Source organism: Embiotoca jacksoni, unplaced genomic scaffold (genome assembly GCF_022577435.1).
Source record: "Embiotoca jacksoni isolate LCO1_2020_lvr unplaced genomic scaffold, fEmbJac1.0.p SCAF_70, whole genome shotgun sequence".
NCBI classification, from domain to species: domain Eukaryota; kingdom Metazoa; phylum Chordata; class Actinopteri; family Embiotocidae; genus Embiotoca; species Embiotoca jacksoni.
This window is the reverse complement of record NW_027185426.1, coordinates 38,542-51,393: the sequence shown is the minus strand read 5'-3', so window position 1 is coordinate 51,393 and position 12,852 is coordinate 38,542. Positions and strand designations below refer to the sequence as shown.

At 42.5% G+C, this 12,852-nt stretch overlaps 1 protein-coding gene across 1 annotated transcript; it reads right to left on the bottom strand.

The window, feature by feature from the left end:
* Positions 1-448: 448 nt before the first annotated feature.
* On the bottom strand, positions 449-9,412 carry LOC138215192 (5-hydroxytryptamine receptor 7-like). Its single transcript, XM_069177219.1, has 2 exons — positions 8,383-9,412; positions 449-6,909 (listed from the first exon to the last, which is right to left on the bottom strand). Exons 1-2 carry the CDS (start codon positions 8,961-8,963, stop codon positions 6,006-6,008), a joined length of 1,485 nt encoding a protein of 494 aa, XP_069033320.1. The 5' UTR covers positions 8,964-9,412; the 3' UTR covers positions 449-6,005.
* Positions 9,413-12,852: the final 3,440 nt, after the last annotated feature.

The following is a 12,852-nucleotide window of genomic DNA, read 5'->3' as shown; positions in this document are numbered from 1 at the left end:
TAAACGCTGCCCGAGATACAAGGCTTTTGACGCGTTTGCTTATATTTTTAGAAACCGACCTCGAGCACTTTTATTCTCAAATCAAACACAGCGTCGGTGATGTGGGCTGCTGAACGAGAAACAGACCAAATGCTTAGTTCCATTTCTAGTGTTATTTTTATACAAAGTATAAAAAGCGTTATTTTGTCGTTTTTCTCCAAAAGCATAGAAATTTCCGTCAGCAGGATTAAAGGAGTCGGATTTACATACGAGGTTAAGATAAAGACGGGAATTCACTTCATGTTTAGACTCATTTAAATACAAAATGTGGTTCTGCAGCTCAGCCAGATAACAACAGCGAGGCTTGTGATTTGCACCGGTACAAAAGTCCAAGATGTTGCGTCTGTGAGTTTGAAGCTGTTCCTTCATTAAAGTCAATTTATGGACGGTAAAGACGACATTCACACCGTTTCATGTTTGAGTGCATTTTTAATGATTCATTTGAGCGAATGATGTCACTTCACACGTTTTGCTCATCACTCACTGCCCTCATAAAACTGTACAGACTTTAAATATATTTACATTTGATAGTCTCTGAATGGGACAGAGGAATACTTTCATGGTCCACGAATTTTCAGGTATAACAACACTGCTGCTGCTGTTCTTCAATTTCCCCTTATTGCATTTTGTTCAGCACTAAGTTCAGTTGAAAAAAGTTTGGAAAACTTGGAGCTCAAGTAAAAAAAAAAGTGAAAATCTGTAATTGGAACAACAAGATTTCATTATGACAACAACAACATGTTTTATAGTCTTGGTGTTAATATACAAGGAATCTGGAAATTTGATTGGTCAAATGAAGAATTGCATCTGCAGATAAAACCCATAAAGCCCGTCTTACTTCGGCTGTTGTGTCCTCTGGGAGCAATGGAGTCATGACTTTCTCCTCTTTTTTTTTTTCTTCATCATAATATATGTACATGTTCACACGACACACATGTTGGTAGACAGCATATAAAAAGTCATCTTCCCCCCTTGAGTACTGTTCTTTGTACTTTGATGCTGCTGACAGTTCAAGGTTCTGCAAGATCAGCGCTTACGAACATCCCCTTTAGTACAAATACCTTATATATATATATTTATATATATATATATAAGATATAAAACACGGTCGGGTTTGGCCTTTCTGGTCAAAACCAGCTTATAATCAGGACATCCTCAACGGGCAAAGCACCCGTCGGCGCAACAATTTCCAACATTTCTGTCACACTTGTAGAGCAGCTATTAGCGACAGTTAAATGACGTATGTCTTAAATATTCAACTCTCTATTCATTACCGTTCGAAAAGTGCCACAATCTTTCTCAACATTTGGTGTTGACGGTCTTTTTCTGAGAGTGTTTTTTGGTCGTTTTACTCAAATGGAGGATCTCCTGGAACAAAACCTTTCAAGTCTTTGATTTGGCAGCTGTCTCGTCAGTGCCATTATTTTTTAATTAATGAGTAATTTAAACAGCCACATTCACTATCTTTGCTTTTTTAAGAGGCAGACTTCAGTATTCCACAAGAAAAAAACAGAAACCCTAACTTGGTTTTCTACTTTTCTTTTTTTATTATTGACTGCTTTGATTTATCTTGAATCTCTTCCGGTGGACTTGACCTCAAACTTTTTAACTATGTCTGTATGCTTGTATTGAGTGTTTTGTGTTCTTTCATTTCTAAAACCAACATCCTGCACATGAATATAATATTTTGTTGTGATGAAGGCTTTCCGGATTTTTTTAAATTAAGCTGTTTGTAAAAAAAAAAAAAAAAACAGGTCTGTTATCCGCGAAAGTGACCAGTTTGATCCAATACTTTTATCGGACCACCGGTGTCTGAAGTGCTGCTCACCCAGGAAAGAGCTGCAAGGAAAAAAAAAAGCCTTTTTACGCTCAGTTCCTCAGTTTTTTTCTGCTTGTGATGTTCAGGACTGTGTGATCGTTTTCCTCCTGGTTTCTTCCAATGTGCTGAATATTTGAAGTTAACAGTAACTTCCCTTGTCAATTAGTTTCAGTATAATGTGACTTTGTGTGACACTGCTCCTCAGAGGCTTTCGAATGCCTTTTTTTGGAAACCTGTACGCCCACTCAAATCCACTGGCAGCGCTCTGCACATATTCTATGACAGGAAATGGAGCCGTGCCACGACGGCACCGAGCCCAGACCAAACACACTTCAGTGGTTTTCATCCTTTTTTGGCTCATGGCGCCCAAAGTGAACTAATTCCTGTAGTTACGAGGCATGAGGGCATGACTGCGAAGAACCAAGAGCTATGACAGCAAAAGAAGTGTTTACTCATTTCAGGATGGGTTACAGACCACAGCGGACTCAGCCTGCTGTCATCTCCGGGTGTCAAATAGTGATGTTTTTTTAAAAGCCTGCTGCCGTCTCAGATGTTTACTCAGTGTGACTTCAGCTTAGGCACCAAAACTACTTGGATAGGGTCAAGAAAAGATAATGGTCTGACGAGGACTTCGACATGAGTTGCTTAACGTACGTACGTTATACAAGTTAAATACGTTGGTTACTTTAAATACATCCATCTGGTGCCTTTGCTTTCTCACAGACTCGATCACCGGTTTCCTGGGTGAGAGTCATGTGTTTCTTAATGTGAGTAAGTTTACTTATGTACGTAACGTTCTCATGGACTCGGACACTAGTCTCCTCAGTAAAAAGAGTTGATGTAATTACTTTAAATAAATCTGCATTGACTTTTGCTTGGTCACGTGCAAAAATCTGTCTCCTGGTGAACGTCCTGTTTTCCGTGATGTTATGTGCATATCTAACTTAATTTACGGCCATGCTGATTTCGGCTTCCTCACAGAGTCGAATGCTAATCTTTTCCGTGAGAGTCTTGAGTTTCCTAACGTAAATGCATTTTCTTAACTACATTTCTTTAAATTACTCTGCATTGAATTTTGCAAAGTCATGTTCTCAAACACCGGTTTTCTGGGTAAAAGTCCTGTGTTTTGTAATGTGAGGAAGTTTACTTTGATACGTAACCTAAAGAAGGTCCAGGCTGACTTTTGGTTTTCCTTGAGTCCAAACATCATTGGCCTTTGGTTAATGTCCTGTGTTTGATCCATACTTCCTTCTCCATACGCAAACTTAGTCACTTTCTACTCCATCACATGACCTCCTTCTTTGAGTCTGGTGGTCGCAGTGTATTGGTTTGTAGCCATATATCATACACAACGACATTACCCAACCCGGTATCATGAAATCCTAAAGGTCAAACAAAAGTGTTGGAAACTCTTTTTTTTAATTTTATTTTGTAATTTTTTTATCTGAGTGAACTTGTTTAGTAGAAAGTTTGTATTATGTAACTTACAGTGAATAAGATTTCCCAGCAGTGATCAAAGCCAACACCAGCGTTTCATTTTGGCAAACTGGGTGATTCTGCATCATCTCTGATGAAGTCCAACGTGGTGATTAAGACTCAGAAGCTTGCCGGGTTTTTGTATTTAAAAAAAAAAAAAGAAAGAAAAATCTTGCACACAGCAGCTTTAATTAATGATTCAAAAGTGAATAAAGGCAGCAATTGGAGCGTTCACACTTCCTCAGTAAAAGGAGATTTTCTTCTGAAACCGACAAACTGCCCTCTGTTGCTTCTTCTTAGTTGTTGTACAAATTCAAGTTAATGAAGACAGAATTTCAGCAGCACAGACTGTACTACTACTGGTAGGGTAATTCAAAGTTCACTCCATATCCTTTAAGTATGGAGAACACAAAAGCACAACTGCGGTTCCATCAGAATTAACACCTCTTTGCTACTCGAGTCTGTACACACAATTAACCCGCCAACAATAGAAAATAAAGCTGGCTGAAGTAGGACGAAGCCGGTGCCAGCTGTCACTTCCACTGTACTTACTCTCAACACGCTATAACAGCTTATTCGTGTTGTTGCACACGGGATTTGGCATTACATAAACATTGATTTTATTGAAAATTTGAATGTGCATACATACAAATATCTATATGCACTTTGTCACGGCTCCAGTTCCCTCCCTCAGAGCTACAGCAGTGCTTTTGAAATAATTAAGCTCTGATCTGGGTCCTCTGATCTCTGAGGGAGGTGCTTGAAAAAAACCCTGTGAAATTCCTGCTATGATCTTCTTTCTTTTAACATCTAAATCAGTTTTCATGTCTGGGCATCACCCTGGATTAATGGCCCAGGAGACTGCTACATACAGTGTCTGTGATGTGATGTCTGTGGAGAGGTGACGATGTGATAGGCCACTTGTTTCTAACAGTTTTTCCATTAGTGCTGCCTCAGCGTAGCTGCTGGTCGCCATGAGAAACTACCGTTTACGTCATTTTACAACGCAACACACACTATTTGGATCCTTGCGTTGAGTCACAACGTGCTTCAGAAAAGACGCTTCAGCACCTTGGAAGTCAAATAATCACCATCGGAAATTTTGTGATTTTCTGTTTTGTCCTTGCTTTTCTTACCAGTTTGAAGTAGGCAGGGCTCAGCAGAAAACAGATGATATCCTAGATTTATCTTCACCAATCAAACTTGATTTGAGGCAAATGGGGACGTCCAATCAGATGTAATCAACCTCAGTGTCCAATTGAGCACATTAACTTAAAAGTTAGGGGGCTTTAACTGTCATGCACAAACGCCAAACATTTTAGGGTATGATGGCCATCTTTTTCAATTTTATGACACATTTTGACAAAACTACAAACTTTAATAATGAAAGTAAACTGTAAGTTGTGGTGCTGTCGTGTCACTGCAAATTCAAAAGCAGGCCATTCTGAAAGCTCAGAGCTTTAACCACGATCAAGTCCTCCGTGGCTGTTTTTCCTGGGACTCTGCCTGGTTCCTATAAGCTCTTTCCCATGTGATGTAACGCACACCGAGGCAAAAACTGAGCCACGAGCCCAAAGGACTGTCACACAGTGTGTCAAATCGAAAAACACACCCGGTGCATAGCTTGAAAGGAGCTCCAGTCAAACCTTGAAATGATGATGCAGGAAAAGGCACAGGCACATTCAGAAAACCTCCAAAACAATGATGTGTCTCTCTTCCACCTTTAGCTTCAGCTTTGTGGCCTCTGTACTGTCTATGTGCAAGTTTTCACAACATCTTCTTTACCTAACGATACCTGTTTTGTTCATAAGTGAGCTTCCCATTACAAACACCAATCGTCAATAAATTGTTGTCAGCGAAGAGGTGGCCGTGCGGAAAAGCTTCTTCAATACATTGTGATTTCAACAAATAAGCATCTTCAAAAGATATAAAGGATAAAACAGATCAGAACAGCTTGTCCCAAAATCAGCGTGGCTATTGATGTGTACATACATGTTTACATGTCAGCGGTGTTTTAATGGAACCCGTCCACTCGTCATCGTGACTGTAAACTGAAGTAAGACTCGACATTGAGAAGCAGTGAAAAACAACAGGACACCAGGTGAATACTTTTGGTGTTTCAGCCTCGTGGGCCAACTGAGCTGCTAGAGTTCCTCTGTGTTTGTTGGCGAGGGCACGTTTTCCTTGGCTCGAACTGGAAATACAAGACGTCGGCTACTGAGTGGGAAAAGTTCGATCCCTGGCAGCAGCCGAGTGCAAAGTTGGTGTGTAGCTCCAAAAAATATTTGCAACAAAATCATGTGCAAAGGAGGCTAGCAACCAGTTTCACCAAGGGAGCAACCATCGTTACAATTGTTGGACTTCACCAGGGGCTTAAGAAGCATTCAGTTGTTTTGAGTGAACCACAGCAGCAGCCATTTTAAAATTCTTCACCAGTGAGCTTAACTCTTTTTTTTTTTATCCTCAGTCACCAGAATAAAACATTTCTGCTCCTTCTGTGTGCCTTCAATTCAATCACAGCAACACTGCCTCTGTTAGCCTCAGTAATCAGCATACAAATTTGGGGAAGTAACCAATCTTGCAGAATGGCGGCCTTCTGCCACAGTCTGAGCCCCACTGGGTGTTTTCCCAGAGGCTCTCTGCAGTACGGCTGATTGGCAGACGTACAGCTTTACAAATCCGTGTCTGGCTTCTCCACCAGTTTCAGAGCCTCGTGCATGCCAGCTGCCGACAGCTTCCGATTGATGTTCCTGTAGCGGCACCGCAGGAGGTTACTGTAGGTGGTCCTCAGATCGCGGTTGAAAAATGCATAAATGAAGGGGTTAATGAGGGAGTTGGCGTACCCGAGCCACAACAGAGTTCTTTCGAGCCAGAGCGGCACGCAGCTGCACTCGACGCCGCAGACGAACGGCCTGGCGGTGGATACCAAGAAGAAAGGCAGCCAGCAGAAGGAGAAGGCGCCGAACACGATCCCAAGAGTGGCCGCGGCCTTCTGTTCCCGCTTGAAGATGGACTGGTTTTTCCTCTTCCGCCGTTGGTGGTGCTCGCCGGTCTTGAGGAGGCGGGAGACGCGCGTGCTGCACTCCTCCTCCACCTCGCGCTGCAGCTTCAAAGCTGCCGCCACGCAGTCCAAGCTCTCCTCTTCCTCCATTTCCTCCTCCGGCTCGGCCTCTGTCCCTTCAACACTTCCCCTTTCCCCGGATTCTGCCGGCCGTTGATTGCCGTGCCCTCCCCTCGCACCGCGGGCGGCCACGCCCGTACGGTGCTCCCCTTCCCTGGGGAAGCAGGTGATGTTGTGCTTGGCTGCGCTGAGTTTGGCAGCTCGGTAGATCCTATAGTACATGATGACCATCACCGACATGGGGATGTAGAACGCCACAGCTGTAGAGTAGACGGTGTAGCCAAAGTCCTGACTAATGAGGCAGACTCGGCCGTCATTGACGTTCTGCGCCCAGCCGAACAGCGGAGGGAGGGTGATGGAGGCGGAGAGCAGCCACACCGACAGGATCATCTTGGCCATACAACAGCCGTTCTGCCGGACTGGGTACGTCAGGGGCTTCGTGATACCCAAATACCTGAAAAGAAAAATACATCCAAATGACAAAACAACCTCATAAAATGCCTCATTTCATTTCTTTTAAATAATAGCTTAACATGCTTCAGGTATTTTTCTGCCTTATTGGATCCTGAGTAAACGATGCTCTCCCCTCTGTCAACAAGGTGCCCTTGAGCGTAGTGCTTAACCACAATCTGTGGCTGCCATATGCAGCCCCCAGGTGGAAACTTTTATGAAAGAGAAGCTCTGGGATGCCGAGGAAGACCATATGTGACTAATGAAGCCCTGAGTGTTGAGTAAAGCTCAGGTCTACAGTTTGAACACAGAACAGTGCAGTATCTCAGTGTTTAACGACGTACGTTCGCTGTCAAACAACTCATTGACAAAAAACACAGATCAGCCGCTACATTAGAAGCACCTGCCTGATGTCGTGTAGGTTAAAGTTACTATCTCAAAGATCTCTGTATCGTTCTCTTTGGTGGCACCTGTGGCGATAAGCGGCAACTGCAGCTGTGGTTTTCCGACTTCACTTCCCAGACATCCAAACAGCGTTACCTGTGTGACGTCGGCTAGTTGGCAGTCAGAATCGGACCACACAGGTCAACCTTCAATCCCCGCTCACATGAATGAGTCTTGGGCAACCTTGACCCAGTTACCGGTTCGCTGGTTGTCCTTCCTTGGAGCAGTTTTGGTAGTTACTAACCTCGGCATACTGGGAGCACCCCATGAGATCGATGCTTTGACCCAGTTGTCTAACCATCGTAAAGTCCCCTCGATCCTCACGCTTGCCCCTTTTTTTTTTTACTGGCTCCAACACATCCTCAAGAACACTGTTCTTCACTTGGAGCATAATACATCCCACCTCTTGGCATTCACTTCACTTGGATATGGTTTTAACATTGTGGCTGATCAGTAAATTTGATCCTCCAGCCCCCACAACATGTGTGATGTTGAAGAAACAGCACAGATGCCTTTCAGAGTCATTTCACAGCGTGTTTTTTATGAATGCTTTCAACTCCCTGAACCCTCCAAATCAATTCAGAATGGCTGAATGGTCAGAAAGGAATCTGGTAGGTGGCGGACAAAGAGCTGAGCTGAAAGGTCACAGGTTTGATCCTCTATGTTGGCCACTCTGTCTCACCAATTTTAGTGCGAGTGCCCTTGAACGAGACCCCGAGCCACACTGAGCCTTTCACAAATCCCATGTTTCAATGTCACAGAGGACTGAGAGGCAATTTCGTGTTACACTCCCCAATGTAAGCGTGGGATTAAACATGTGAATAAGACTTGGCCAACATGCATCTACTTCTGACAAAAATCTATATTTGGAGACACTGAATCCAAACAGTGATGGAAAACACATTTTTTAGAAAGTTTGTCTAAATAATCAAGAAGCTTTATAGAAAATGATCTTTTGACATATTGATTTATTGTAGTTAGGAATAAAAATCCTAATTTGTTCAAGGAGGAAAAAAAAAAAAGTTAATCTCACCTGTCAATGCTGATTACGCACAGAGTCATGATGGACGCGGTGCAGCACATCACGTCCATGGCGATAAAAACGTTACAGAAGAACTGTCCGAATATCCACTGACCACCAATCAGGTCCGTGATACTGACGAAAGGCATCACGGCCAGAGCCACCGACAGGTCCGCCATGGCCAGAGATACGATCAGATAGTTGGACGGCTGGCGAAGCTTCTTGACGAAGCACACGGAGATGACCACCAGCAAGTTCCCGCAGATGGTGGACAGCGTCAACATGGTGAGCACGCCGCCGATCAGGACTTTCTCCACGCGGCCGTAGCTCAGGATCTGCTCACCGCACCGGGTGCCGTTCGTCTCCATGACCTGCGGCTGACTGGAGGTGGACGGAGAAGTCGCTGCTGCCGCTGCTGCTGCAGCCTCTGCGGCGCCCTGCGCAAACTTCAGCAACCGGGGCGCGAGAGCCTCCGAGATCATCATGTTGGTGGAGCCCCCGTGATCTCCGCCACCGACCCTGTCCTCTATCATGAACGACGACCTCATGTTGCCACCGCCAAAAGTTCCGTTACTTGCTCCCACAACAACCATTCTGTTGCCTCCTGTTCCTTTTTATCCATGGACTTGGAAACCCGTCCGGTGGTGACATAGACGCGCACAGATGTGCCGGTGTTGGTGTGAGATATGAGTAATTCCTCTCCACAGCCGCCCTCAGGATAAACTATGCTGGCATGCTCTCTTTCTCTTCATAAAGCCTCGACGCCTCAATTCTTCTATTTAGAGCCATACTCGTCATTACGCACGTGGCGCGCCGCTGGGATATTCCCAAAATACCTGACCTATAAAATACGATTTTATATCCAGTTGTGTGTGGCCTACCTGGCGACTAACTAACTTATCAGCCTTATGTAAAGAAAGACAGAAACTTAAAAACCACCTCTGCGCGCAAATATATCACAGAAGTTGAAGCGTGACGTCAGAAGACATGTTGGATAGCCCATAGGCTGCCGAATACTTCGTTTACTAAACATGCAGACAAATTGTACACAGAACAAAATCCTCAAGGCCTTTTTGGAGCTCTTTTATTTTTTATACTGAAAATTGACAAAGTGCCCGTGGATGTCCTCTATCCTCTAGCACGGATGACTGTGCGTAATTGCCCAGAATGAAAAGCTCCGCCGGTTTCAAATGTCTGCATCGCCTTTGTTGTTAAACTCACCCCAAAACACACATATATACTGGAGCGAGAAAAAAAAAAAAAAAAAAAGATGACGTTACTTAGATTGTGAATGAAGAGTAAATGATGAGGTAAACGAGTGGGTCGTCCCCAGGTAAAAAAAAAAAAAAAATGCTACTAAATAATCCATAGAAGAAAATGTTTATATATTTTAACATCAGAGTTTTAGATAGACTGCAGGATCAACTTTGATAACTCCACTTCATGGGAAAAGACACAGGACGTTTGAGACACTTTTTTCAGGAGGACAGGTTTCATTTCAGAGATTCATTGGTCCTTGTGTAATCAAGGTCAGTCCCCCCCTCCCCCCAATCCCGTTTATGTTTACAGTTCAGGCGGAGGCATTAAATACTCAGAGCTGCAGTTTACTTTCATCTCACTTCTAAAACTTGAGATTTATGTTGCTGGAGTTGACAACAGGAACCCAAACTGCTTCCGAAGCCTTTCATCATTCTCTAATCTAAATCCAGTTATGATAAAATAACTCCATGTGGCCTTGTATACTACCGCCCCCAAGTGGGCATATAGTGTCTAGTGTTTATTTAAACTATTTAAAGTTTCCAGGTTTTTTTTACAAACTACAATTTGCAATATTTATCCACAGAATTTAATTTTAATGAGGATTCATTTAAAAGCTGTGATTCTCAAAGCCCTGCAGAGTTCATCATGTGGTTGCCAGCGGCCCAATTTCACTTTGATGTGATCAAGTTGGAAGTTTTTGCACAATAAGGCAACATAAAAAATAAAAAAAATCCCCCTTTGCCTCCATCTAGATCACTAGTTTTCTTAAACAGTTAAATTTGGATTAAAAGGATTGAGGAGGAGCAGCTTCAAAAGATGTCCAACTTTAAAAGTCTATTTTAATCCACTGCAGCAGCAACAAGCAGAAAATACCCAAAACTACAGATCGACACCAGCTGATCCTGAGGTCAACGTTCCTGCTGATTGGACACCATGTTGGAAATTCTGTTCTATAAGTATAAGAATAATTATCAGCTTTTTTTTTTATGGATCTTGAGATATTAAAAAAGCCGCAGCACCGAACTCAACTTGCTGTCAAAGCACCTGAAACTGCTCACGCCAGGTGAATTTTTGACAAGAAATATATTATTATGTTTTTGAGCAACGTGATGAATTAGTGAATTAGACGCAGGTCACCAATCCCCCAGTTTGGTGTAACTTTGGTCCTGACCCTTAGCGCTATCCTGATGTTATACGTTTTAATGTTGTCAGCGATTCTAGAATAGGTTCATGACCTCTGATATGGAGGTTAATTAATTTTTTTTTTTAGAGAATATTAAATGTTCACAAGGCTGATTCAGACATTTTATTTGTAACTAAGTTCAGCCAAAGAGCAATAAAACCCTTTAAACATTTTTGCCTTTAGCTCGGTTTTCTTTTTTAATTTTTTAATCTGGGGAAAGTATAAATCATATTTATCTAAAGCTTTGCTCTTCAACACTTCCATAACCGAGCGGCGTCCCTCATTGTTGTCTATGAAAGAATCTCATTCATTTCATAATTAAAGTCACGGTTGAACAATGGCACAAGTAAAAAAAGCTGCCAGCCTTCCAATCATGTTCATCACTCGTCTCTTCGCAGGCGTTTTTTGTTACGCGCTGTTTCTCTGACCTGCCGGGTTTTAATGCGACGACCTTTTAATACCTGTTTTTCACCTGCCGTTTGTGACCGCTGCATTAGTTTTATGATCTTATCTTCCTTTTGTTGCCTCATTCTTTTATTGTTCCATGATCCTACCAGGAACAGGCGGGTCAAGCCAATGACCGCATGCATAAATGAGTGAATATCAATCGTCTCCCTCCAACTTGCACAACTAACGTTGTTTAACAAGTGCATTAAATTGTATTTGTGAAGGTCGTGTTTTTGTTGCCGTGGAATTGGATTTTTTTTTCTTATCGGAAATTTTGATTAATTTAACTTTCTGGCAAGTAAATAGGGAGCATTACGTGGCAATAAAAACACTTAAAAGTATGAAGTTATAATTTGTTGAAGAGTGTAGTACATCCAGATCGATAACAGACACACCGAGTCAGATTGACAACCATTTATTTGCTGTTATCTGTGTATCTGCTGTCAAGACTCATAAATCAGACAGGAACATTTTTATGGTTTACTTTAAAAGGCTATTCACATTTGGTCTTATCGTGCATCTCCACAAGTGTCTTGAGTGATCACCTCCCTGCTGTACATGGACATTACCTCATACATCATGTAAATAAGCAAATAAATAAACACATACACAAACGTAAGGAGAGATGAGTCGAAGCAACGGGCATTAAACAAAATGAGAAATCCCTGCTCACTTAAAACTCATTAGCCTAATTCAGTTCAACTCTGTTTTAATCATATGGCGGCAAATTACAAACACAAGTCATCTCAGGGCCCTCAACATAAAGTCCTTACAGCAGACAATAAATAATAGGAGGGGAGGGAGGAGGCATAAAGATAATGAGATGCACAGGGGACATATTGCATGGAAAGTGAAAGAGAGAGGAGTCGTGGAAGATCCCCCGGCCGAGGCTTAAAGCAGCAACGATGAGTCGGGGTTTCCTGAAACAGCACGAACTGTGAGCTGTAACAAAAGGGAAAGTTTTAGTTCTAATGCGCCGTCTGCAGTACGAACGTTTGGATTCCCATTTGTAAACGGCCGAACAAGCAAATTTTGTAATTCACAACCTGAACCGTCAGGCTTGACCTGATTTGGTAAATTCAGGGTCAGATTATTGATTTAATTCAAGCAGGTTTGAGATGGTTAGGCTTTACAACATTTCAGTCAGACAGCATATCTGCAAAATAAACTGTCCTATCAGTCTTTGAGATTATCACAAAAATAAAATGGCAAATGTTACAGTGCAGTCCAGACGCACTTGGTATGCTGTTTAGCATTTTAACCGGCAAATACACCAAACATGTCATACATGTTAGCTCAGCCTTTATGCTTTTTGTTCTGCTTTATTTTATGTTTTTATGATGCAGATAGGGATATTAACATCAGAATAAATGAATTAATAACTTCATTTATTCATGTATTGAGTCATAAAGGTAACACTTGAAATTGTACCACAGGAGTTAAAAGGGCAGAGATGTAAATTTCACTCTAAAACAATAAATAATAATAATGGCGCTTTTATTGTGAAGGCTTTCATCCGCTGTGTGTGAGCTTCCTCCCTCCACCTGCCGCCCTGCTCACACCGGAAGTCCTCCTCCATCGCCCCCGCCGCA